Below are 27,921 nucleotides of genomic sequence, written 5' to 3'. Positions count from 1 at the left end.
GTCGACCAAGGGCAAGATGGATGGATGGCATCCTTGAAGTGACTGGCTTGACCTTGAAGGACCTGGGGGTGGTGATGGCCAACAGGGGGATCTGGCGTGGGCTGGTTCATGAGGTCACAAAGAGTCGAAAGCGACTGAACGAATGAACAACAACGATACTAGAATGCTAAGTTGGTTATCAGAATCACCAAACTAGTCAATCTCTGCTTTAGACACATGTTGATACCTTCCAAGACATCCGGGCAGTGACTCCATTCTGGATTTTAGTCTGAACTGCAATGAATTGCATCCCCTCATATAGCACCTTAACAAAGCTTCTCTAAAAGTGAGAGTAAAATGCAGAATGGATTTACATGGAATCCAGAAGGCACCACTATTTATCTCTACCATTTGTCCTGTTCCATTTAATGGTAGCTGTTGGGAATTAGGAGCAGCTAGGAGGAGATAGTGGCATGCAAAAGATGAGTAAGACAAACCCCTTCTTAAGATAAGCTTGCTAGAGGAAATTGGGGAAAGAATCCCTCAGTCTAATCCAGGGGTCCTCAGACTTTTTAAACAGAGGGCCAGGTCACAGTCCCTCAAAGTGTTGGAGGGCCGGATTATAATTTGAAAAAAACATGAATGAATTCCTATGCACACTGTACATATCTTATTTGTAGTGCAAAAAACACTTTAAAAACAATACGATTATTAAAATGAAGAACAATTTTAACAAATATAAACTTATTAGTATTTCAGTGGGAAGTGTGGGCCTGCTTTTGGCTGATGAGATAGGATTGTTGTTGTCATTGTGTGCTTTCAAGTCATTTCAGACTTAGGTTGACCCTGAGCGAGGGCCGGGTAAATGACTTTGGGGGGGGGCATATCCGGCCCTCGGGCCGTAGTTTGAGGACCCCTGGTCTAATCTATCCAGGCTAACTACTCATTGAGAGGTGGAGACTTGTACAGTCAGAGAATGAAACCCAACAGTAGCCTCCTCTGACTTATTCTGCATTTAAAAACAGTGATGGTAAGTGACTAAAAGTTTCAGATGCTTGGATCACTGGAGACAGAGTACACACACACACACACAGGAAAATGTAGCAACCATTACTGTCCTGTCTTATTATCTTCATGACTTTGCTGGATGAAACAAGAATGTACTGCAATTTAAGCTCATCTGGGAGAAGGAAACTGGAAGAGAGAGAACATCTCACCAGAACTGATGGTACAGTTATAACTCTTTAGGGACCAAACAATCTTCCAAATAATTAGACCAAGAAATCTTCCAAAATACACACGTTGGCCATATAAAGTGGAAAAGATGAGCCTTGTCAGTACAATACGATATCAAAGGACAGACTGATTTGAGGAGAAGGTCAGAGTGAGATTCTTGGCTTCTTGCAAATGAAAACAACTGGTGGAAGAGAAGAGAATCTCCCAGGTGTGAAAACTAAAGTTAAGACAACAGCTTTCCATGTACTTGACATGGCCAGGACATCCAGCCACGTCCCCTGCAGTCCTACAGCTGCTGAAAACAGCTGCACTTGAGGACATCTAAAGGGAATGAGCGATGCACAACAATATTAAAAACAATGTTCCTAGCAATAAAAATAGTCAAAATTCAGATACAAAATCCTCTCTAATCCAACCAAACAATTCAAAGGGTCAGCTGGAGCTCCAGCATATCAGAAAAACGAATAAAGTAACACTGAATCTGGAGTATGTGACCCATCATCCCTTCTGATGCCACAGAAGATTCTGGTTTATCCAAGCAGTGGATAAACTTATTCTATTTCTGCAAGTTTTGCAAATAATGTTCTTCAATGTATTTGTTGAACATACTAATATATTAGATGCACTGGATTTGGTGTTTGGATGATATGTAAATATTCTGACACATTGGATTCATTAGACTGTCTCTTCAAACTTCACTTTTCCATTCTACTGCAAAAACCAAAAGCATGGTTTCCATGTTGTAGCTGATACAAGTGACAAGTTGATCCACAGCCACTTTTATGGGGAGGAAGAATTTACTGAATTGTAGCACTTTGGACATGGAGGATGTCTGCTTATCTACTTTTCCACCATATGAAGATTGCCTACAGATCAAACAAGGAACCTGTTTTCATGTACAAGGAAAAGTTTATTCTGCCAAACTTCACTTCAAGCATTACCCAATTTTCATATAAAGTTTTGCATAGATTGTATTGCATAGTGGCTACCGAATCTGTTTGCTCATAACTAGAAAAACAAGTTGCTTCCATGTTTTTGCAACACAATAAATGTGTGTAATCTTATTAAATGTAAGATGTAGTAAGATTACACACATGCGGGGAATGCGGAAGTACTTCATCAGTGTTGCAGATGGACAATGAAAGCGACAGCTCCCCTGGCGGCCAAAAAAGTTAAATAGCCTCTGTGTATGTCTATATACGTTGTATGTCTAATTGGCATTGAATGTTTGCCATATATATGTGTACACTGTAACCCACCTTGATTCTCATGCAGGGTGAGAAGGGCGGAATATAAATAAATAAATAAATAAATAAATAAATAATATGGATTTGTTGTTTATTCGTTCAGTCGCTTCCGACTCTTCGTGACCTCATGGACCAGCCCACGCCTGAGCTCCCGGTCGGCCGTGGCCACCCCTAGCTCCTTCAAAGTCAAGCCAGTCACTTCAAGGATATTATCAATGAAATCATAACTGTCTATAATTTTCTACTCTCAGTGCAAACTCACATATTCTTTGTGAAGGTGAAAGACAGTAGTTTTGAAAATGTCCAATTCACAAAAAAAAGAAAAGCATTTACTGATTGTGCAATGCCATATCCAATTAAATCCATTACATATTTAAGCTATAACAATGAATCAGATCAACAGTGGGTTTATAGTTTATTTACAGAGACTTTGGTGCTACTGAAAAATTATATCAGATTTACTAATAATATCACAGAATTAATGACCACTTCAAAAAAAAAAAAGGGGGGGGGAGTGAAAGAAACACTCATCTCCAGACAGAAAGGCCCTGCCATATGCTAGAAGCCGCATGCAGCGGGGAGGGGTCAACCAAAGGAAGTTTCCTTAAGCCCGTCCCTGCTGTAGACTGGTGGTGATGCCAGTTTCAGAAGGAACACGGGTCTCCTTGATGGGGGGATTCAAAGGTTCCCCTCCAACCATGGCAGGCCTTTCTGTCCGAAGGTGAGTATTAGAATCATAGCGTTGGAAGAGACCTCATGGGCCATCCAGTCCAACCCCCTGCCAAGAAGCAGGAATACTGCATTCAAAGCACCCATTGAATCCCCACCGTGAAATCAAGAGACAAGACACAAAGATATGGAGAAATAATGGGCCATTTATTGATCTATTTAAAACTGGTAATTGAACTAAGTAACTAGTTGTGGGGGGAGCACGGTGACATGGGCAATGGCATGAGGCCAAGTATAATACCCCAGGTAAGCCCCAAACGAGATATTTTGGGGATCCCTTAAACCCCGGGACCTATAGAGGTTGATTCAAAAGTCCCCCTTCACCCCAAGGTGCCCCTGGGTAGTGCCCCCGGATGATATGCTTCGCTCAGTGATTGGCTTGGCAGGTAGTCGGAGAATGATACATGGCCTCATGCCATTGTCCATGTTGCAGTTCTCCCCCAACAACTAGTTTCTTAGTTCAATTACCAGTTTTAAATAGGTCAATAAATGGCCCATTATTTCTCTTTGTGTCTGGTCTCTTGATTTCAGGGTGGCGATTCAAAAGAAATGTGCACCCTTCTCTTCCAACGTATTACAACAATTTTAAAAGTCCATATGGTTAATGGAACCATTTTTCTTCTATTGAGTAGTCTTTCCAAGACGGAAATAAACCAAATATTTCTGATTCTTGCATTAGCTTCTAACATGTGATATCAAGACAATGTAAGAGAAGAATGTGTACGTATTAAAATAGAGAAGCAGGTTCAATTTTGCCTAGGATTGAAAAATTATAAAGTGCTAAAGTTTGAAGGTGCATAATTTTGTAGTCTCTTGCTGGTTCTGTTAAAGACAAATATAATACATTTATCACTTGTGGCTATGAAATGACGCTCCATTCGTAAAGTTTCCTGCTTAATCTCAAACCACACCTACAATATATCAACAAATTTGTCTTCTTTGCTGTTTTGGATCAATTGTGAAAATAACTTGCACATTATTTAGTTTGTTCCATGCACTGTCCAAGAATAAGCAGTGGGCCAGCTTAATGGTTTCCTTGTGTATTGAATCAAGGCAAATACAAAAATAAATCTGGCTCCCAGAAAGAGATAAATGAACATCACATTCCTTGACTATTGCACAGTGTCTCTTTAGTCCCATGTAAAAAAAAGGCTAGATCCAAAATCTTCTACAAGCACATAAAAACACATGAAAAGACATCATTATTTCCTTTCTGCTGAAATCTTCCCTGGTAATTATGATTTGATATAGCAAGGAAATCTTACAGGGTTATAAGCACCAAAGCAATACAGAATAAACTTGAGGATCCTTCATATTAATAAGTATGTTCCTTGAGGTCTGAGCAAGAAAAATCTTCAATATTGAAGGATGCATATTTACATCTTGACTAAAGAAAGCAAATATTCATCTTCTCCTAGCAAAAATATAACTGTTTCATGGTTAGCTTATTTGAGAATGCAGTAGAAGTTTAAATAGTGTTTTTGCAGACAATTATAATAAATTACTCATTATTTGGAGTGGTTGCATCCATTGCACTTTTTCCTCTAAGCATAGCTGTCTTGTAGATGTATTGCTATGCCTCATTGTCTCAAGGGAGGATCAAAATTGTTAGAGCACTTCCTGATGAACCAGAGGGTCATGAACTATGTTGCCTGGCTCATCCAAAATAAACTTAGTGGGTTTTTTTTCCACAGAAGAGCTGTATAGATCTTTGCCTAATCTAATGGTTCAATTATACTTTCCAAATGTGTAGGCTTGTTCATTTCATATTCTATCCCATATTGGGTAGGAAGGAAGATGGAATCGGCATCTCTCTCTCCTCATTTCCCACTCCAACCTACAAACATCAATCAGTCAATCAATCAATCATCAATTACAGAGCGAGACACCCAGGGGCGGCTCAACCATTACGCAAAGTAAGCATTCGCAGTATAGTTGATTTTGCCCAGGGGCGCTCTTGAGGCACTCTTGGGGGAAAATAGACCTTGACATATGTGAGTTGTAGTTACTGGGATGTATATTTACCTACAATCAAAGAGCATTTTGAACTCCACCAATAATAGAATTGAACCAAATTTGGCACACAGAACCTCCACGACGAACAGAAAATCAGTGATTGGTGGGGGGGGGGGGGGGTGCCAAAATACTGTTTGCTTACTGTTGAAAATTACCTAGGGCAGCCTCTGGAGACAACAACATTACTATGTAACATACACTTATACCATGCCTTATAAAAGATGATGCATGATTAAATCCTAGTTCTTGTTCCAACTAAAACCCACTGAAGCAATTGTCATTCTGTATCTTTAATGACCAGTCAGATGGTGAGTCAATGAGTATATTCTACTTAGAACCAACTAATAGGATTCAAGCTTAAAGTGTATTTTCAAATGCTGAAATTTGGTCTGTAAGCTTGTAGAAGATAATGATGCTGGGGAAAATGGAAGGAACAAGGAAGAGGGGCCAACCAAAGAAAAGATGGATGGATGGTATCCTTGAAGTGACCGGCTTGACTTTGAAGAAGCTTGGGGTGACTACGGCCGACAAGGCGCTCTGGTGTGAACTGGTCCATGGGGTCATGAAGAATTGGAAGGCATATAAAATGATGATACTATCCAATTTTTTGTACTTATTTCAATGCTTCCCATTTAACATTCCACCTAAAATAATAAAGAAATGTGATAATTCAATTAAAATATGGGAAGTAGGTTCTAGTAAAACCAGAATTGCAAATTCATTATTTTTTACTCCACAAGAAAATGGAGGCTGGGGAGCACAGTGCCTCCAGAATTACTATGAAACCTGTCAACTGGTTAGGTTACTTGAATTAGACATTGGAGAGCCCAAAAGATGTGTTAGAATAGAGAAACTAACAACGGATGGAATTATGGATCTTGCATTATGGGGAAAATTGGGGGAAAAGACCTAAAAAATATAAAAAGAGGCCCTCTGTTATCAACAATGACCTGTAGGGGAAAATGGCAAAACAAACTCCCACTAAATAAAATAGACAAGCTCCCAATAGGTTCCGTAGAGAACAGAAAACCGCATCCGTATCGAAATATGTAAAGAAATTGGAACAGAACGGTATAACAAAGATTGAGGACTTACTGAAACCAGACAGAACTGTAATTCAATGGGAGGAAATAAAAAATAAGTGCGGGCTTGGAAATTGGTTACAATGGGGAGCTAAGAGAATTGAAGACTAAGGAAACCTCAGAAACAAATCTTGACAAAAATAAAAATGGAAAGTTGAGAAGGAGAAAGGAATCATGGGATTTATATACAAAATAATCACGGAAATATAATATAACACAAAATCTACCCTAACAGAAGTCTGGAAGAAGGAATTAAGTTGCAGTGAGAGAGAAATAGACAATTGGATGAAATCAATCAATAAAATCAAACATTTAAAGATTAAAGAAATGCAATGGAAAATACTGGCAAAATGGTACAGAACTCCCGTGCAATTGGCGTATATTATGAAAAAGTGTCCAAAATTATGTTGGCATAACTGCGGAAAAACAGGAACATGCACCCACATGTGGTGGGAATGCAAAAAACAAAAAACAAACAAACAAAAGTTCCACAAAATAATTAAGAAGAAAATGGAGGAGCTATTAGGGATAAACATAAAATGGAACAAGACTAAATTTTTCACTCAGAAATTGGAAAGTAAAGGAGAATTTAAAGAACGGGAGGAAATAATAAAACACATGATGGGCGCAATCAAAGCCTCAGTGGCCCTAGGCTGGAAGGACCACAAGAAATGGGATATAAAAACTTGGTATAAATATCTAGCTGACTACCTACTCCAAGATTATATTGTGGTGGTGGTGGGATTGGGGAAAATACTGGTAGTTTGACTGCTAACTTTGAAGATTGTATGTTTCTAAGTATTATACAATAAAAAATAAATAAAAAATGAAGAACTGGAAGAGACTGAACGAATAAACAACAACATGCTGTTCAAAGAAACATTCATATCTTAATTGGCGTATCATGAAGACATTCTTGTGCTTGCCCCAGTGCAAATATGGTAGGTACTCTCATCAGAAATTATAACTTAATTTTTTAGAAATACTGAAAGATTTATCTAAACAGTCACTGTGCAGAAAGAGCAAATGCCAGACCAACTAAACTATATAATGGCAGAAAGATGTGAGATAATACAAATTCCAGCCATACCCTTGCATATTCCTGTCATCTACAGGATAGGCTTTGATCAACATACAAATAGAAGTGTGCGTATTGCTTTGAAATAACCTTTGCTGGGATTACATCTGTTACAGCTACAAATTGGCAGAGTGGATAGGTTCAATCCCTTTTCAAACTGTGGAAGGTGCCAGAGCTTTTGAACCAGAGATTCTGGTGCTTGGAACAGAGAACCCTGTGATAGGGAAATTTGTATTGCTTTAGGATGTTTCCAGATGGAGGGCTTCTAGCCCTGCCAATCAGTTCTGCTATTCTATACTCCTTAAATGATTTCTTTCTAGGAAAAAAAAAGATAGAAGTAGTGGTGAAAAATATGGAAAGGTCACAAGACAAAGATATTTCTCAGGATTCTGTGAATAAACCTGAGGGAAATATTACTCCCCTGAGTTTTGATTGTCAGCAGATCTGATCTTCATACCATGGAGCTGATGGCGAGTCAAATAGGTTGGAGAGAGGAGTTACAATCATAGTAATGGTATCACAGTTGTGAATAGAGATCAGTTAAGGAGTAAACCTAGAAAACTGTTATGTAATCATAATTGCTATTTAGCTAGGAAAGTGTGGTACTTATGAGAGTTGAATGAAAAGTAATGCCTCCACCTTTGTTACTTGGGTTTGGATTGGAATATTTTAATAAATCAAACGCAGAAATAATCCTTAGAATGCGCTCTTTAACTACCACTATTCACTTTTCCACATAATAACTAGATAATTGGATACATTTTTGCCAACTAGGGACAAGATTTCTGAAGCCATCACGGAAGAAGTCGACACTCTGTTTCCGCAACCCATTGTGCACAGATCATCCAATAGCCAAGCAAAGCAATAATGTGACCCACACGTTCTTGTGAAATGCCAATTATGCTTGAAATTTCTCTCTGAGTGATACGACGATTGTCCTGAATCAATCTGCCAACCTTGTGAAACTTGGTGGTTGCTGTCACAGGACATCCAACTTTTTGTCACACAAGTCAGATGTTCCCACCTTCTGCTGTCAAGAATTCAATGCTTAACTCGCATTGACCAGCCATCTGAGCAGGGTTCCATACTTCGCATGTTAACAACAGAACCATTCAATGCTAAGGCTTCCCGCCAAAATGGAACTGTAGTATTTCCTATACTATTATACATTGCTATCCACCTTATTGAACCACCTTATCCTTAACCAGCTCACATAGTGGTCCTCCCACTCCTGCTGTTGCTTTTGATGCTCGTTATTATTGTTATGCCGTTTTATGCTGTTTTAATTTGTTATTGTTTTGCTTTTAATTGTATTTTGCTTTGGGCTTGGCCCCATGTAAACTGCCCCAAGTCCCTCCGGGGAGATGGAGGCAGGTTGAAAAATAAAGTTCTTCTTCTACTTCTTTTTCTTCTTCTTCTTCTTCTTCTTCTTCTTCTTCATGGATTTTCACTGTATATATTATTGGCTCAGTGTAAGTAACTCATCTCAGTACCACTGCCTACTAAGCTTCCTTATTTACCATCTCACATTGTACCATATATATATTGTCCTTTACAGATATTAAGACCAGAGTTTGGAAAGGTTCTTTTCATACTACATATCCAAGAATCACATAGCCAGTAGTCCAAAATATAGTTTCTAAGCCCTGCTACCTGTCTTCTGGATTACACTCCCTTCCTCTGGGTGTTTGTGTGTGTACTCAGCCACTGGGGACACTTTGGATACTCAGCTGCATGCCAAGACGAACAAATCAATTTGAAGCCCCAAAAGACAGCATGGCTGAGGGAGAAGGTCACTAAACACTCACCAGCTGCTCTGTTCCTAGAAGCTTTGAGGCAGATTCAGCACAAAGGTCAAGGATATTTAATAATCACACAAACACTCTCTCTTACACACACGCTCCACAGGGTGTGCTCTGGGATCACAGAGGCAGGCTTACAGGGGTCATCTGAGAATAGACTTCCTTTTGTGTCTATTAAAGCAGTCCATGAGGGGAAAAAATGGAGGAAATTAATGTCAGCATTGGCAGCTTTTGAGCAGCACTGCCTGATAAACAGCACACGAGCCACGGTCATCTCTGTCACACTGCCAAAACACAGCCAAACTAGGCTGACTTTTGTATAGTAGGGCAGGTTGAACTAGGTCTGTTGATATACCGAAGTACTCCTGTTTCATTCTGTAAAAGCTTTTATTACACTGGCCAACACACATGTCAAATGTTAGTCTTGTTTCTGGGTATATTTCACCCGCTGATTCCATAAATTGCACTAGTTTTCCCCTATCAGCTCTAGTTTTTGAGATACAGAACATATGCCATATTCTATTTGCCATCTGCTTGCCCATAGAAAATCATGATAACCATATCTAAGAAACTAGAGCTGATGTGGTCTATCTAGTACAATTTTCTGAATCAGCACCTCAAATAGCCCCAGAAACAAGCGTAAAAACCAAGACACCAAGATGTTTTGTTGTTGACCCGTGTTATTAATGATCCTCTCTTCTAATTCAGGCTGGATGGTCATCTGTTGGGAGTGCTTTGATTTTATTTTCATGTATGGCAGTGGGTAGGACTGGATGGCCCTCATGATCTTTTTCAACTTGCCGAGTATGCCTGCCGTTTGGCATAGGTCTGCCCATGCAAAGCAGGTGAACATAGCATTGAATGAAACATGCAGAATAATCACAGGATGTCTTAAACCTACACCTGTTGATAAACTCTACAAGCTAGCTGGCATTGCCCCCCCCCCCCCGATGTGCAATGGGAAGTTGCTGCTAAAGGTGAGATTAATAAGGTTGAACACTGTGAAAGCCATCCACTACATGACTACCAGCCTCCTCCCAGTAGACTCAACTCAAGGAAAAGCTTTATGAGAACTACCACTCCTCTTGGCATCCCCCCAGCAACAACAAGGGGATCCCTCTGGGCAGCTAAACCAGGAAAACCCAACTGGATGGCCTCCCATGAGGGTCTTCCTCCAGGGGCAAACCAAGAATGGGCCACTTGGAAGTCCCTGAACAGACTCAGAACTGGGCAGATCAAAAGACAACCTGGCAAAATGGCACTACCTAAAAGAATCCCACACCTTATGTGACTGTGGAGCAGGACAGACAACTCCACATATGTATGCTTGTCCACTATGTCCTGCCTCATGTACAGAGGAAGAATTGTTGGAGGCTGCAGACAATGCCATTGCTGTTGCCCGTTTTTGGCCAAAAGATATTTAGCCACCTGCGCTCCTTATATTTTTATCGGTTTTTATACTAATTTATGCAATGCTTTTGTTACAAAATAAATAAATAAACTTGGTGATTCTATGATAAGAAGGTAACCTTCATAGTTGAGGGGGGAACCGAATCCAGTTTGACCTGTTCTAAATTCCAATGCTAGCTGTGGCACTATGTAACAGACAGAGTAATATCTCCTGTTCAGTTTCGGGATCCCTTGTTCCACTCTGACATGTTATGTAAAAGAAAGCATGCAGTGCCGTTTTCTTCACACAATTTACACAAAACTCAATTATGACTGAAGCATTGCTTATTCATGAGGTTGGACGTTTGTGTAAGCCATAACAGGAGTATTACCTTTTCCTTGCAGTTTAGCAGCCAATTCAGTTCTGATGGTTTACTACAGAAGTCCTGTCCCCAGTTGACTTTGCCTGATGTTAGCATTTCTGAAAACTGTCATAAAGAAGCCAGGAGCAAAAGATACATGCAACAAGACATCATCTGGATCCAAATTCTGCCCAGGAAATATATGAGAGCTTTTCAAATGCACTGGAGGGTAAAATATGTTAGTACTTTCATTTAAATTGCATTCGTTACACCATTCATCTTTGTTTATAATCTATGACAGCAACAGAGATTTGTCACAGTGTACTGTAGGAATGTTTTTCAGGGGTGAAAGGAGACAATATATGGTGAACGCTCATATAACTGAAATAATACTACTGCAGCATGTGTCAGAGATGTCAAAGAGGGAGCATTTTACAATAAATTAGTTGGTACTCTGGCTTTACAATGTATTCATCTGGCAATGAAAGTTAGGGCAAGATACATTGGATTGAATATTAAGCTGACACTAGGACATCTATTCAGCTATGAACTTTATTGGGTGACCTTGTGCCATGACCATTTCACATCCCAGCTACATGTGGATGTGGTGAGGATTTATTTATTTATCGTGTCAGAAGCAAATTGAGAATACAGTTCTAATGTATTTAAAAATACAAACCAAGTTAAAACTTGGCATTATACTATATTTCCCTTGACCAGAAGGCCCTTGGAGTGCCTCTGGTGTCACTGTGAGAAGGTCCTCCATTGTGCATGTGGCAGGGCTCTGGCTGCATTGTAGTAGGTGGTCTGTGGTTTGCTCTTCTCCACACTCACATGTCGTGGACTTCACTTTGTAGCCCCATTTCTTAAGGTTTGCTCTGTATTTCATGATGCCAGAGCAGTCTGTTCAGTGCCTTCCAAGTCTCCTAGTCTTCTGTGTGCCTAGGAGTGAGTTTCTCATCTGGTATCAAACATGGATTGAGGTTCCAGGTTTTAGCCTGCCACTTTTGGACTCTCACTTACTGAGATATTCCTGTGAGTATCTCTGAGGATCTTAGGAAGCTACTTCTTGATTTAAGTCGTTGGCATGCTGGCTGATATCCGAACAGAGGATGGGCTAGAGATGTCAATGCCTTGGTCCTTTCATTACTGACTGCTACTTCCCGATGGATGTCAGGTGGTGCAATACCGCCTAACAGTATAATTTATCCAGCTGTGTAGGGCATAGACATCCTATGATAATGTGGCATATGTCATTAAGGGCCACATACACTGTTCTAACGTGGTGAGATGTATTCCACGTTGGACATGCGTATTCAGCAGCAGAGTAGCAAAGCGCAAGGGCAGATGTCTTCACTGTATCTGGTTGTGATCCCCAGGTTGAGCCAGTCTTTTTTTGTATGATATTATTTCTAGCTCCCACTTTTTGCTTGATATTAAAGCAGTGCTTTTTATAAGTCAGAGCACGGTCCAGAGTGACTCCCAGGTATTTTGGTGTGCTGCAATGCTCCAGTGGGATTCCTTCCCTGGCAATCCTCAGAGCTCGAGATGCTTGCCTATTCTTAAGATGAAAAACACACATTTCTCTGCTTCCCAAACAAAAGGTGGGACGACAATGCAAAGATAATTGTTACAAACAAAACTTCTGTTGATAACATAAGCTAGGAACAGAAGCTTCTCTTATTGCTGGACTATTGTGCTCCAAACAATTATGGAATGAAGAAAACTTTAATCTACTACTAAAGTTACATGGAAACAAAATGTGTGCAGGATTCCCAATACGTAAGACATATATTGAAAAATTCTCTACGGAAAAGATTTCTCACAGTTTAGCCTTGATATTTGCTTTCAGTTCCAAGTGGCTTTGAAAAGATAAAGCAGTAACAAAGACAAGAACACTGAAGTTTTCCTATTGATGTTGAGCAGCAATGGGAAAGTGGTCTTCCAGATGGACTATTATTCCCAGAAGTCTAGCCAATATTGTCAATAATGAAAGCTCATGGGAACTACAGTCCAAAAACAAGCTGCTCAACCATTCCACATGTTAAGACTGCAAGTTGCAATATGCTTGAGTCCCAGCACATCTCTCTCTCTCTCTCTCTCTCTTTTAAAAGAATCAAATTGATCTCTCTTCATATATCACCACAAAATATATAGGAGCCCCCGGTGGCACAGTGGGTTAAACCCCTGCACCGGCAGGACTGAAGACCAACATGTCACAGGTTCGAATCTGTGGAGAGTGCAGATGAGCTCCCTCTATCAGCTCCAGCTCCTCATGCGGGGACATGAGAGAAGCCTCCCACAAGGATGGTAACATATCAAAACATCCAGGCATCCCCTGGGCAACGTCTTTGCAGACGGCCAATTCTCTCACACCAGAAGTGACTTGCAGTTTCTCAAGTCACTCCTGACATGACAAAAAACCCCCACAAAATATGCTTATCTGGCCCTCTTTCTTCATCAGTTGCTTCATTCGTGAATTTTTCATTGAGACTGCAGAAGAATACAGAGAAAACTAACAAATTCAGTACCTGAGGCCATGTACCATGTAGATCACTAAATATCACTGAACGGAATGTTAGGTACAATAATATGGATCTATGGCCCTCTGAAGATGCCAGCCACAGATGCAGGTGAAACATCAGGAGAAAATGCTGCTAGAACACAGCCATACAGCCTGGAAACCAAATAACACTCCTACAATGATATTGTTTTTGTTTTGGTGATGTTATTTATTTGCATCCCAGTATTCTCTAAAAATCGGGAGTCAAAATGGCATACATAGGAGCATTTAAACTCATCATATATTAGCTACATTGAGTACGGGCACACCTCAGTTAACAAGGCCTCTGACAAAGAAGACCCCCTTGTTTTTTTTTTTTACAAACGTTTTTATGGAAGCCAAGTCCAGACCTCCTTCCCTTATCTTCCCTATGTAAGCTTTTTTTGCACCATCGGCACTGAGTGAATGGTAAAGTAGGGTTGGAGAAAGACAGACTTTCAATGTTGGGCTGCATCAGAGTGTCAATGAAATAAAGCTTGAACTCGGAATAAACACAATTCAGTTCTAGGTGACCGTACTGAATATGCTTATGCGCAACAGGCAAGGCAAACAACTGCTTCCACAATCACTCATCGGACATATGTGTATAGCAAAAAAGAAAGACAAAGGGAAAGCAGATTAGCCTGCCTCACCAGCTACCTTAACATGAATCTATTTTGTTGTTCATTCGTTCAGTTGTTTCCAACTCTTCGTGACTTCATGGACCAGCCCACACCAGAGCTCCCTGTCGGTCGTCACCACCCCCAGCTCCTTCAAGGTTAATTCAGTCACTTCAAGGATCCCATCCATCCATCTTGCCCTTGGTCGGCCCCTTTTCCTTTTTCCTTCCATTTTCCCCAGCATCATTGTCTTCTTTAAGCTTTCCTTTCTTTTCATGATGTGGCCAAAGTACTTCATCTTGGACTCTACTATCCTTCCCTCCAATGAGCAGTCGGGCTTTATTTCTTGAAGTATGGACTGGTAGGATCTTCTCGCTGTCCAAGAGACTCTCAGAATTTTCCTCCAGCACCACAGTTCAAAAGCATCTATCTTCCTTCGCTCAGCCTTCCCTGTGGTCCAGCTCTCACATCCGTAGGTGACTATGGGGAATACCACTGCTTTAACTATGCGGATCTTTGTTGCTAGTGTGATGTCTCTACTCTTCACTATTTTATCAAGATATCACGAATCTATAGGTCTCACTATATTAAAAAATAGGCATAAAAACATAGCCTCTGCAGAAAGAACTTCATCACATGCAAATTCCCCCCATTTCCACACACTTCTAAAACAGTTTATAGACAAAGTAACATGGAGACCATCATATGACGCATAGAAACTTCTATGCTATTTTGTCAGTGAACTGTGTCAGAAGTGTGGAGAAATGGAGGGAACTGAAGCAAGGGAGAAATTGTCTTCTGAGCTCCTGATGAGCCTAGAAATGGGAGAAAGTGCTTAAAAACACATTGGATGGGATCTCAAGAACAATGCCCTGGGTCTCCACTAAGTAGATGGTTGAGGTGTCGAAATTTACTAAACAACTGAAGGCCCATCTCTTCTGGCAGGCCCACCCAGTCAACTTTCAATCATGGGTTTTTATATACATTCGATTGCTACTCAATTCAGTATCTGTTTGGTGTATATGTGTGTGTGTGTGTATTTATCTGTAATTATTGTATATATTTTATGTTCATATATTTTTGAATTTGTACCCCACCTCAAGCCACAAGGAGAAGTGCATAATTAAAAAGTATTATAATATTATCATTGAGGCAGGAGTAGGCAATCCTGTGTGATGGGGGTAAGTAAATTCTTCATCTTCTTTCAAGGCGGAATCCCACACAAATAATAATAATAATAATAATAATAATAATAATAATAATAATAATAATCTTTATTTATACCCCACCACCATCTCCTCGATGGGGACTCGGAGCGGCTTACATGGGGCCAAGCCCGAACAACATATTACATCAAGATAAAACCAAAACATAAACAACAAGCAACATCATGAAAAGAAAACATTCCCCCATTTTCTGCAGATAGGTTCTCTCTCCTACTCCTGAGCAATCCTTCTCATATACCAGCCCTCTTACTTAGAGCCCTATTTGCTTACAGAACAGAATCATTGCAGTGTTTCCCAGGGTTGGAGAATCTTACAAGCCCCCCGAAACATTTCAAGAAATTCTGCACCACACCTTTGGGTCACGCAGGACAAAAACTGAAGTAGCAAAAAGTCTTGGGTGGACCTAGAAATGTCTACAAATGCACAATGTAATTAGTTTCTGAAATTCAGAATGCTAAGTAATGTGCAGGCGGGGTTTCATTAAAAGAAGTATTCATCAGGTTAAGCCCCAGAACCTGCCTTTGTTGCCTAGGCTTGGTTCCAGAATTGTGTAAAGACAAAATAAGGAAAGGAAGGGAAGGTCCATTAGGGAGGATGTGATTTATATACTAAAGTTTCCAAGTTCAGTCCTTGTCAGTCCAGCACTAAAATAATCTCATTGCAAATGGGGAAAGTCTGTCTACATTAGTCCATGGAGAACTGCCATCAGCAAGATATACATTCAGGGTATCTATAACTTCAGCCTGTTCAGAATATCTCTGATTGGTATGATTAAATGATTGTAACACAGTACTGAGGACAGGGACAGAATTCAAAATGACCTTGACAGATTTGAGTTAAGTCAAAATGAACAAAATGAATTTCAATAGGGACAAATAAAAGGTATCACATCTAGGAAGGAAAACAAAATACACGAATGTAGTATTCGTGTATTTGAAAATGTAGTATTTTCAAATACACGAATGTAGTTTGAAAACAGTGCATATGGACAAGGTCTATAGAGCATGAGTTTACAGTGGCACACAACAGCCAAAAAATGTGAATGCAATGCTGGGCCGCATCAACAGGAGCGAAACATCTAGACCAGTCCTTCACAACAGTACTCCAGGTGTTTGGGACTCCAACTCCCAGAAGCCCTAGCCAACCTTTCCAATGGTCAGGAATTCTAGGAGCTGAAAGCCAAAACACCCAGAGGTCTGTAAGTTGTGCAAATCTGTTCTTGACTGAGGAAAGTAAAAATACAACTCTATTCTGTTCTGATCACAGCTTAATTGGAATACTGTGTCCAGTTCTGGATTATACTGTTCAAGATATCGACACTAGAGTTGTGCAATCCGGGTAAACCTTGAGCTGTCCCAGCTTTCGGTGAAGGTCCCAATTGGATTTTTTTGGGAGCCTCCTGAAATGGGGAGGTCAGATATCTGTTTTCACTCTGGGGTGTTAAAAGATCTGTTTTCTATAGGCCCATTATGGGGGAGGGGGCTTCCAAAGTTTCCTTTCCTGTCATTTTAGGCATTTAAGCTGTTTCTACTCTAGAGGAGAGGCACTTTCTGGGCCTACACACCACACATACTCTCTCCAAGACAAGGAGGTAAGTTCTGCCTCTTACTCTAGACGAGGCACTTGGTTGTAGGCAGGCACATGCTTTCAGGATGCTTCTTACCCATTTCTTTACTCTAGAGGAGAGGCGCTCGGCTGCAGGCAGGCATGAGCGCTTTCTGGGCCTGCATGCCATGCACATACTCTTCAAGGCAGAGAAGCAACAAGAAAGTTCTGTTTCTTACTCTAGAGGAGGTGCTTGGCTGCAGGGTGGTGTGCACACTTTCTGGGACTGCACGCCACACATGCACTCTTTCCAAAGCAAGGATGCTGCTGACAAAAAGCAGATGAAGAGCCAGGATTGGCTCTTGCTTGCTTTCGTGTCGAGCTGATATTTGTACCAGGAGGGGACTTCACGTTACGTGCTCCCAAAGTACTGAAGGTACTGAATTAAACAGAGGAAATGGATTCCTTGCAGAACCTTAATCGACCCCCTTCTTTAGACATGGAACACAGAATTATTGAGTTGGAAGAGACTTTGTGAGCCACCTAGTCTAACCCTTTGCCAAGAAGCAGGAAACTCACATTCAATGCAAGTCTAAGGAAGGGTGACCAAGATGATTCAAGGTCTGGAAACCAAGTCTTATGAGGGATGAATGATGGAGCTGGGCATGATCAGCTTCGAGAAGAGAATATCTTCTCCAAGCTCTTCAGATATTTTTGAATATCTAAAGAGATATCATGTAGGAGAGTCTGTGTTCTGCTGTTCTAGAGACTAGAATATGAACCAATAGATACAAATTACAAGAAAAGAATTGTTTGACAGTGGAATAGATTGGAGACTCTCCATTTCCAGAGAGTTGGGTGGGCATCTTTCAGGAATAATTTAGCTGTGCATTTTCATACATTTATGGAATGGACTACATATCTCCCGTGGTCCCTTCTAACTGTTAGATTATACACTTCTATATATGGTACAGCCAAGGCATGAAGTAAAAAGACCATATACAATTTAAAGAAAATAAACAGTATGAGGTTCTTCCTGATTCACCAAATGGAGAAATCAAATTCAGTTTAGCACAGCACACTGAATTCATGTGGCAGAACATTATTGCACCATACTACGTAGCACCCAGAAGCACCAAAACCACACAAAGAAGAAGCTCTCCTCTCCTAGGCTTGATGTTGCCTTTCCAGCAAGAGCAATGCTGCTGAGCGCACATGTGCTCATTTCATACCCTAATTTTGTTGCGCTGACCCAATTCACTTGCAGTTCTCTGTGTTGTTCTTGCTCCCTCCCCCTCTCGCTACTCTAGAAGAGCAGCACACCACTAAACAGATTTGTGCATTGCTGATAACTGACACATCACATCCAATACCAAACCAATTGGGTAAACAGTGTGTCAACAAGAATAGCCATCAAACTGTAGTTGAGAGTTTGGAGGTTAGAGGGCAAAAATAAATTCAAATGCAGTAGCTACTGTACATAGTAGCTTTTTCTGTGTTTGACAGGAATGAATTGGAATTTCCTAGGAAACAGCAACAAGGAGGAGTGTTTTGAGCATATGCTCTGATTAATCTCATCTGTTTGTTTTCCTGGAAACTGAATGTCCCAGATGCCATTGTCTTCATGATGAAAGTTCATCTGGTCTGGTTTAATCTTGCTGCTTAGAATTAACTGCTGCTTTCCTAATTATCATCTTTAGCTAATATCATCATCTTTACATCGCACATTTTAAATCAGCTCCTTTTAATAAAATGACTATTTCACCTACAGAAAAATCCAGATTCTCATTTTAAAGGGGTGAGTAAAATAATAGCAGCCTGCACATTGTTTTCTCAAAATGCTACTCACTCTGGTAGCATTCCGGGCAAATCAGCAGACACACACAGCACTGATACAGCATTAAGCACCTTCTTTGAAGGCATGTTACCAACATTTTGTGCATTTTGAAGATGAACTGTGCACACATCATATGCATTCGTCCGATGTATTACTCTATATGTACTTCATTAATCCATTTTACACCAGAACATATTTGACAGATTACGCACTGGCACCCAAGAACCTTAGTAAGGACTGTCAGCCTTCTGTTCAACATGACATTTACAAGCTGCATCAACAAACATTATTTAGAAGCATTACTATTAGAAATAATATATTTATTTTGAACAGTAGAACACAGTAGTCCTATTTATGTTTATATATACATATACATACCACCTCCAATTATATCCCACAGACCTCACAACCTCTGAGGATGCTTGCCATAGATGCAGGCGAAACATCAGGAGAGAATGCCTCTAGAACATGACCATATAGCCCAAAAAACCTACAACAACCCAGTTTACCCCACAATTCTTTTTTCAAAGGAAAGTGTGTGACTGTAAAGCCACTGGATAGAAATGAGGTACATTTTCACGCTCCTACACAAATTATTCCTTGTGAAATGGTTCTCAGACGCTGTGAGTGCATGCTGTCTAGAGACCCGTTTATGTATAAAGCATTTTTTCATCTGCTTGGATATATATTCTAAAGGAAAATATCCCATCCCCAATTATCAGCTCAGCAAAGGGAAGCAGAGAAGGAAAACTAACTGGTTTGTTTCTGCTGCTTCCAGCACCCTGAACAAAAAGGAAATGCAATAAGGCATTTTTGTTCGAAATCTGAGACAAGTTACGAAGCGATCGGTCACATTGTTCTTTTTACACATCTTTCTATCAGTATATTAATCTATCAATCTATTAATCAATCCATATCCATATCTATCATCTGACACGTAAACATGTATGAAAGAAAATCAACGAAGGAGTTTCCAACACCAACTCATTTCTTTTTCAAAAGACAACACAGAGACACAACACAGAGACAGCACCACAACATCACAACTGTGAGTACTCACAGCTCTGAGTACAGGAAGTGCAGGTTCCCCACACTGTCTATGTAGTTTGCAGGACTTAGCCAAGGTAGGACCAACAACAGGAGAGCTTTCATATTTTTTTTTCAAGTGCGAGCTTTTGAAATTGCCGCCTGGTTTCCTCTTTGCCCCCCTTTGTTTCCTCTGTCTCTCTGTGGAGGGACACAGAACTTCAAGCGTGATCAATGTCAACCAGTATCGACACCCCTTTCTTGTTTAAACAAGCCTTCCCATTTTAAAGCAAGCGAGAAAGCACGTTGTGAATTAATGCAAATCCCTTAAATGAAGCTATGCTGGGAAAAAAAATATTGACCTGTAAGAGGATTACTTGATCTGATTCTCAGATGGAAGCTAGCTATGAGGGTTTAAGAGACAGCAGGCAGAGCATGGTTGGTGCGAGGCAAGTCTGGGTGACTTACTGCTCAGGCACAGAGGAAAAAAAGACCTGCCTCCTCCTGCACTCTTCAGAGTGGTTCTTCAGAAGCAGCTGGTACATTTACATCATTGGTCAGAGAGGCAGATGGGTTATGAGACGAGCTGCATAGGAGAAAGGACCTGAATGTTTCAAAAAAGAGGAGGACTACGTAGGCAGGCAGTGCCATGTACGTATATCTCAAATGTCGACACTCCTCAGCTGTGATGCCATCTGATCACGGAGGATTCAAGCAGACGGAGAGAATGGGAAGCTATGAATCAGCCAGGCTCTTGGTTATCAGATCTAGATTGGATTTCAGGCAAACTGATTTCTGGCAGGCACATCAAGCCAGGCGAGCAAGTTAACACAGGCAGATTTAAAATGATACCACGTGCAATTAGATTTACACTTTGCAACACTTGGGTTCATCTAGTAATCCGTTAAACAAGCAGGCTGATGTTTTACTAGCAAATAACCTTCAAATGTATGACTTCTTGTCAAGTGAAGGTTTGGCAAAGGAAATAACACTGGCTGCCATGATTTTTCCCTTCGTATCTTCCCTTCTTGGAAAAGGGAATGTAGCTTTGTGGCTTGTTGTGGAAAATTTTTTTCCCAGCAACACAACATATTCAGATCCAGACTTGCAGATGCCATGATTTATTTTTCATTCCTATTCCCTGCAAAAGCCTAAATTCTAAAATCAACAATCAGCTGGAAGTATGGGAAGTTAAGTTCTTGTGGGTGTTTTTTCGGGCTATATGTCCATGTTCTAGAGGAGAAATGCCTCCAGAACATGGCCATATAGCCCGAAAAAACCCACAAGAACTTAGTGATTCCAGCCATGAAAGCCTTCGACAATATATGGGAAGTTAGGTGAAAATTTTTGTTGATTTCTCCTGGGTACATGACCCAGGGCCCGTCCAGACCGGACCTTTATTGTGATAACTTCCACAATAAAGGAGGAGCTGTCCAGACAATGTTCTGGACAGTCCCAAATTAATTCGCTATAAACCAGAAAAATCCCAGCTTGTAGCAAATTAATTTGATAGTTGATTTATTTGATGCCTTCTTGGAAGGTGTGGGATAAATCCACTATTTCCGGCATCTGGACTGCAGAATACTGCAGCTCAGACCGTATTCCCACAGTTTACCGGGCTAAATAAGGCCAATAACTGTGGGAATACCCATCCCCTCCCCTGAAGCCCCCAGATCCCTTAGAAAAGTAATAAAACTTACCTGGCCTCCATTACAAGCCTCGGCAGGCTCGTCGAGCAGGACGAGGAAGGGAGGAAAATTGCTCCCCTCCAGCTCTCCTGGCACATCATTTCTACGCGACGGGAGAGTCCACCGGAGCTTGTAATGGAGTCTGGGTAAGTTTTTATTACTTTTCTAAGGGGTCTGGAGGCTTCAGGGGAGGGGGGTAGGGCCTCCCTCCAGATGTTCTCTGGGATGGGTGTGGACAGGTCCGTGTTTTTAAAGTGGATTCTCCTGGGATAAAGGCCTGTCTGGATCTGGTCTCAGCTACCCGACACTATGAATGTAATACTTAACCAATAGTCTTCTTGAAGGAATTTTTTTGCTAATAGTCTTTTTGAGAAATTTTAGCAATTTTCTTCTTGCTTAGAAGGCTTAAAAATAGATCCTGTTCTGTGAATTTTTCAAAATTCTACTATCAGATTTTCTCAGCACTTGAGAAACACATTTTTCATAATTTTTGCATTATTTTTGTACATTAGTTCCATGAATACTTGTCAAAAAAAGCCAGCCATGCAGAATGTTTGCTGTGTGATCAATGCAGATGCCAATAAATGGATGTTGATAATTTACTAGGCTGTTAAAGTTGGTCTGAGCCAGATCAGTGTTGGAACATATAGTTCTGCCTAAATTATCAAAACTTTTCTGATGTTCCCAATGATTGGATTTTTCAAATGGCAAGACCGCATGGAGAAAAGTGTTGAAACAGCATGCCCATCTCTGAAATTAAAATTGTCTAAAGCAATTTTAGGCTATAGTACCAAATCCAAAAGTCAAACAGAAAGTCTACTTTAAGTGGTTGCTACTGAATATGATTGCTTTATTTTATTTATTTCCTGATGTCCAAACACTCCAAAGTAGATTAGAAGTTAAAATAAAAACAGTAGAATAATATACAAGAAAGAACTCTCTTCCCAACTCCTAAAATGGCATGTTATAGCAGGAAAGAACAGAATATTAGCTGTGATCAGCACAACTGGGTTATAGGAAAGTGTCACCTAACAAGTCCCATATCCTAGGGTGAAAACAGAGTTATTCAAACAACCTCTTGACTGCCACATTGCAAAGAAAGAACTGTTAAAATTTACAAGTGGCTCGCAAAGTGGTTGGATGAAAAACCTTGGGTAAGAAAAGAAAAGGTGAAGAGCATGGAGACCAGTCTGTAGGTTGTCTGGGGTCTGCTCTCTAAACTCTAAACATTAAAAGGATTTGGGGCTTATTGAAATTGGGTAAGAGGCAGAAAATTGTTGTAGCTGTCAAACCAGTTCCACTATGTTACATGAACTTAAGCAATGTTTCTTAAGTATGAGCGTATTAAGCCCTAGGCAACAAATTAGCACAGCAAAATTAGCACTTGAGCCATTAGAAATCCCTTCAAAGTGCTTCATAAACTTAGCCTGAGATCTGTTCAATCAACTAGATACAGGTTGGGTATCCCTTATAGAATTCCCAAATTCAAAACATTTCAAAATCCAAAATTATCCATGTGGGTGGCTGAAATAGTGGAAGTCTCACCTCCTGGTGCTGCAATGTACACTAACTTTGTCACATGCACAACATTATTAAAATATAGTATATGAAAACATTTCCAAACTCTATGAGTTGTGTCTCACCTCCAATATATTTCATTATGTATATGCAAGCATTGCAAAATCTGAGGGGGGGGGGTGGGGGGCAGAAATTCAGCACACTTCTGGTTCCGAGTGTTTAGGATATGGGATGCTCAATGTGGAAGTAAGCAAACACAATTTCACAGCTGTTTTTTATTCAGCTGTTTGTAAGGGTGTTCCATAGCATAATTTTGAGTAGTAGGGGAAAATGTATAACTTTCCAGCTCTTCTTGGGCTCAAATTGCCACCAACACTAGTCAGTATTTCCAGTTATGAGGGAACCCAATGCACCCTTCCACACAGCCATATAACTCAGAATATCAGGGCAGAAAATCCCACAATATCTGCTTCGCGCTGGGTTATCTGAGTCCACACTGCTGTATATTCCAGTTCAAAGCAGATATTAATAATAATAATAATAATAATAATAACAATAATAACTTTATTTATATATCGCTCTATCTCCACAGGGGGACTCAGGGCGGTTTCCATAGGTGGGATTTTATTCAGCTGTTTGGAAGGGGTCTAGTGGTAAGTTGATCTAGATCACGGCTATAATGCCTTTGCTGTTCCAGATGTTTTGGACTTCAATTGTCAGAAGCCTGCAACACCATCTCCAATGACCAAGGACTGTGAGTGAGAAACAGAGACGCTAGGTCCACCATCTACTGAGAATGCATGAAATACAACAGACAACTTATTTACACTACAGCAGAAAAATGAAAATACTTGAAAGCATCATTCGCTGAAAAAGTAGAGGATCTTTTACCAGCACTGAACAAATTCTCAACTTTTGTGGAAGTGATATATAAAACGACTTACCCATTTTGGAAATGTTGTTCAAGGTTTGAGCGTTGCACAATCTCTGAGCAGAAATCTGTGAAAGGACAGCTAACCAAGAGTTTATCCAAGAGTTTATTCACTAGTAAGCTGGATTTTCTGCAAGTCTGTAGTATCAGAGTTTTACGGTCCATAGGGCAGAAGTCTTGTTCCACTAAGAAATCTGTAAGGCAAACTGTGCAGAAGGTATGCCCGCAAGGTGTGTCCAGTGGTTCAAGCAAAGGTTGCAAACAAATGTGGCAAATGAGATCATCGTCCACATCTTCAGTGTAGGTATACATGTGGTTCTCTTCTGGTTGATGTGGCTGGCCACAGACCACACATAAGGAAACAGCGCTTTCTTCTGCTTCTCCTAATGGATCCTTTTGATTCATAACTGGAGAGTGTTGCATGACACAAAGGTCAAGGAAAAGATTTCAATTCAAATTTCAGTTTCAGTCCAAAATATTATCTGTTGTCTCAGTAGTTCTTCAGATCTGTAGGGAAGCATGATGACAAATCAAATGAAATTGTTTCGAAGCAACTGCATTATGAAGATTGATTATGACATACAATGCTCAATTAAACTTTCGTATGCGAGTCAATAGTCCATGACACTTTGGAAATTGAACAAGAACTCAAGATATACAGACACAAATTACAATATCAATTAAATGGATCAGCAACAGAAGATAAAAAGAATGAACAATTTAACCTATCTCTCCTAATGCTAACCAAATTCTCTCTGGTCAATTGTTTTCCAAATCCAGGTGCAACCACATACAAATGTTGTTTCTTTTTGAAGGCACCAAGAACTTGTCTCTCAGCAGATTATATAGTGTGCTACCGATTATGTAGAGAAATGAAGATGCTCAGAGGCTAGTCGATGCATGTTTTCAAGTTATTTCCAACATATAGTGACCCTTAAAACAATATCATTGGGTTTTTCCATCAAGGTCTGTTTGGGAGAGGGGATTACCTTTGTTTTCCTCTGAGGCTGGGAGAGTGTGATTTGCACAAGGTCACCTAGTAGGGCTACAAAGTGGAATTCACAACATGCGAGTGTGGAGAAGAGCAAACTACAGACCATCTGCTGCGATGTAACCTGAGTCCTGCTACATGCACCATGGAAGACCTTCTTGCAGCAACACCAGAGGCACTCCAAGTGGCCAGCTACTGGTCAAAGGGCATATAATCAACTACCAAGCTTACAAACTTTGTGTTTTGTTTGTTTGTGTTTTTTTGTTAAAAAATGCAATACAACTGTTTGGCTTGTTTCTGACACGATAAATAAATAACCTAGTAGGTTTTCATATCTGAGCAGGGATTTCAATATGATCTCCAGGCTCATAGTTCAACACTCAAAACACCACATGACATTGACTTTCTCTCCTCAACTGCTAAGGGTAAAGGTAAAGGTTTTCCCCTGACATTAAGTCCAGCCATGTCTGATTCTGGGGTGTGGTGCTCATCTCCATTTCTAAGCCGAAGAGCCGGCGTTGTCCATAGACACCTCCAAGGTCATGTGGCTGGCATGACTGCATGAAGCACCGTTACCTTCCCGCCGAAGCGGTACCTATTGATCTACTCACATTTGCATGTTTTCGAACTGCTAGGTTGGCAGAAGCTAGGGCTGACAGTGGAAGCTCACGTTGCTCCCTGGAATCGAACTTGCGACCTTTTGGTCAACAAGCTCAGCAGCTCAGTGCTTTAACCCACTGCGCCACCGGGGGGCCCTTATCCTCAACTGCTACCCGCCCATAAATAACCCACATCCCCAAAATTACAAATTTATCAACAAAATTGAAAATAAAGACCTACTCATGGATAAAGTAGGATAAAGACCTACTTTCACTTCTGACCCATTTGTCCAATTCAAAGGTTAACGAGAGAAGCTGAACTATATGAAAGAACAGATTAAAATGATCAAGGGTCTGGAGAACAAGCCCTATGAGGAACGATTTAAAGAGCTGGGCATGTTTAGCCTGAAGAGGAGAAGGCTGAGTGGACACATAGCCATGCATAAATATGTGAGAGGAAGTCATAGGAAGGAGGGAGCAAACTTGTTTTCTGCTGCCCTGGAGATTAGGACATGGAACAATGGCTTCAAACTACAAGAAAGGAGATTCCATCTGAACATGAGGAAGAACTTCCTGACTGTGAGAGCCGTTCAGCAGTGGAACTCTCTGCCCCAGAATGTAGTGGAGGCTCCTTCTTTGGAAGCTTTTAAACAGAGACTGGATGGTCATCAGTCGGGGGTGCTTTGAATGCAATTTTCCTGCTTTTTGGCAGCGGGTTGGACTGAATGGCCTATGAGGTCTCCTCCAACTCTATGATTCTATGATTCTATACTCTGGTTGGCTACCAGTAGAACTGGTATTGTAGAACTGTCAATATACTATGCTGTGAAAACTCTCTTTCTTTAGCTTCAAAAGATCATACTGCCAAAATACGTAAGATTAGTATATTATTGTTATTGTTAGCACTCATTTAATACTCACAACAATCCTGCAAGGTAAATTAGAATGAAAAGAAGTTATGCAGCAAGCTTTATAGCTAAATTGGAACGAAAGCATGGTCTCCATTTAGGTGTTGCACCAAACTGGTTTCATGTTTTATCGTACAAGACTGATTTGAAATGAATTCTACAAAAGGTTGGTTTTTTTGTTTTTATCCAATTTTGCAATTATGGCAATTTGAAGAAAAAATTAAAAGAAGAGAAAATAAAGGTTTTTTCCAAAGGAAAGGTCTGTTTTGTAATAGCAACGAGACGGGGTAGAGATGAAGAATCATACTCACTGATGCCATATGGCTGCCATCAAATTGGAACAGAAGCAGAAGGAACCTATCATACTGAAATAAAGAATGGTATGGCAATGGAATGAATAGCCATTAACTGTTACTATCTATGAAAAGGAGTCCTATTAAAAGGAGTAATGAGGGAAGCAAATGACCTCTTCACAGGGGGCTAAATTCAGTGGTATGCACCAATTTAGTCCAGGTACCCATGGAGCCCACCGGCTCGCATCAGACAACACTGTGCTGGCTCTATGGGTGAAGAAGGGCAGAGCTGGTGCATTTCACTGCCGTGGCAACATGGGAGACTTTAATGGAGAGAAGCTGCACACACCACGCTTCTCCCATGGGATCAACTGCCGGGCAATGAAGGGTATGGGGTGGCCACTTCTCCACCCCTTCTCCATCCCTCCCCCCCCCCCCCCCGTGAAACACAGAGATGTGGGGCATGTTCAACGGCCGTGTGACAAGGTCAAAAGAGGCAGCAACTATTGACAATAGACATTATTATCCTGCTACAATTGTGGTTGGCCAGCCTCATGTGATAAGTTCCAATGTTGACATGAAATAAGAATGATTTTTAAGGCCTAGAACCCATTCACACTATACAATTATAGCACTTGTATACCACTTCAACTGCCATGGTGCCATCCCTTGCAATCCTAGGTTTTGTATTTTAATGAGGCACTGGGGAATTCTGGCTGAGAATTCTAGATGACCCTTCATACATTTCCAGTCCTAGGATCCCATTACATGGAAGTACTTAAGCAGGGGGACAGCAGGGGAATCTGTCGGTCAATGGGGCAAATTTGTTGGGCAGTGAGGGAAATTGACATTAATTGCCCTGCATTGCTTGCTTCCCTATCACATGGGGAAAACCATTGCTGCCCGGCTTCCCTGTGTTGTCCCCAGCTTAGGTAAAGAGAACATAAGTAGCCACCCATGTTCTCAGGGCTTCATCCAATGATACTGCTAGGATGAAACCCACTGGATATAGCCCTGCGTCATGTGATGGGTTCCATTGGGCTCCATCCTAGAAGCATTGTAGGATGGAGCAAAAGACTCATGCGATGAGGTCCCATGTGATGGAACCATGGCAGTCAAAGTGGAATGAGCCTTCTTGAAATTATTTATTTATTTAAAACATTTAAATTTCGTCCCTCTCACCCCAAAGAGGACTCAGGTCAGAGCACAACATATATATGGCAAATATTCAGTGGTGGAACTTAAAATAAACTATAAATATACATAAACACTCAAAT

General features: G+C 40.7%; 1 protein-coding gene across 3 annotated transcripts in view; it reads right to left on the bottom strand.

Moving 5' to 3' along the window:
* LNX1 (ligand of numb-protein X 1) overlaps positions 1 to 24,285 on the bottom strand; it is a 100,372-nt gene extending 76,087 nt beyond the window's left edge. The window contains exons 1-2 of one of the 3 annotated variants that reach the window (XM_060778525.2): positions 20,079 to 20,382; positions 19,751 to 19,917 (exon numbers count right to left, since the gene is read on the bottom strand). In XM_060778525.2, the coding sequence (XP_060634508.2) occupies positions 19,751 to 19,842 (92 nt within the window). In that variant the 5' untranslated portion in view covers positions 19,843 to 19,917; positions 20,079 to 20,382. Of the gene's footprint in view, positions 1 to 19,750; positions 20,383 to 23,866 lie in introns of those variants that run through there. The other 2 variants (XM_060778522.2, XM_060778523.2) reach the window with 2 other exon arrangements.
* Positions 24,286 to 27,921: the final 3,636 nt, after the last annotated feature.

The sequence above is a fragment of the Anolis sagrei genome, chromosome 5, assembly GCF_037176765.1.
Source record: "Anolis sagrei isolate rAnoSag1 chromosome 5, rAnoSag1.mat, whole genome shotgun sequence".
In the NCBI taxonomy this organism is placed as follows: Eukaryota; Metazoa; Chordata; class Lepidosauria; order Squamata; family Dactyloidae; genus Anolis; species Anolis sagrei.
This window is presented reverse-complemented; position numbering and strand designations above follow the sequence as displayed.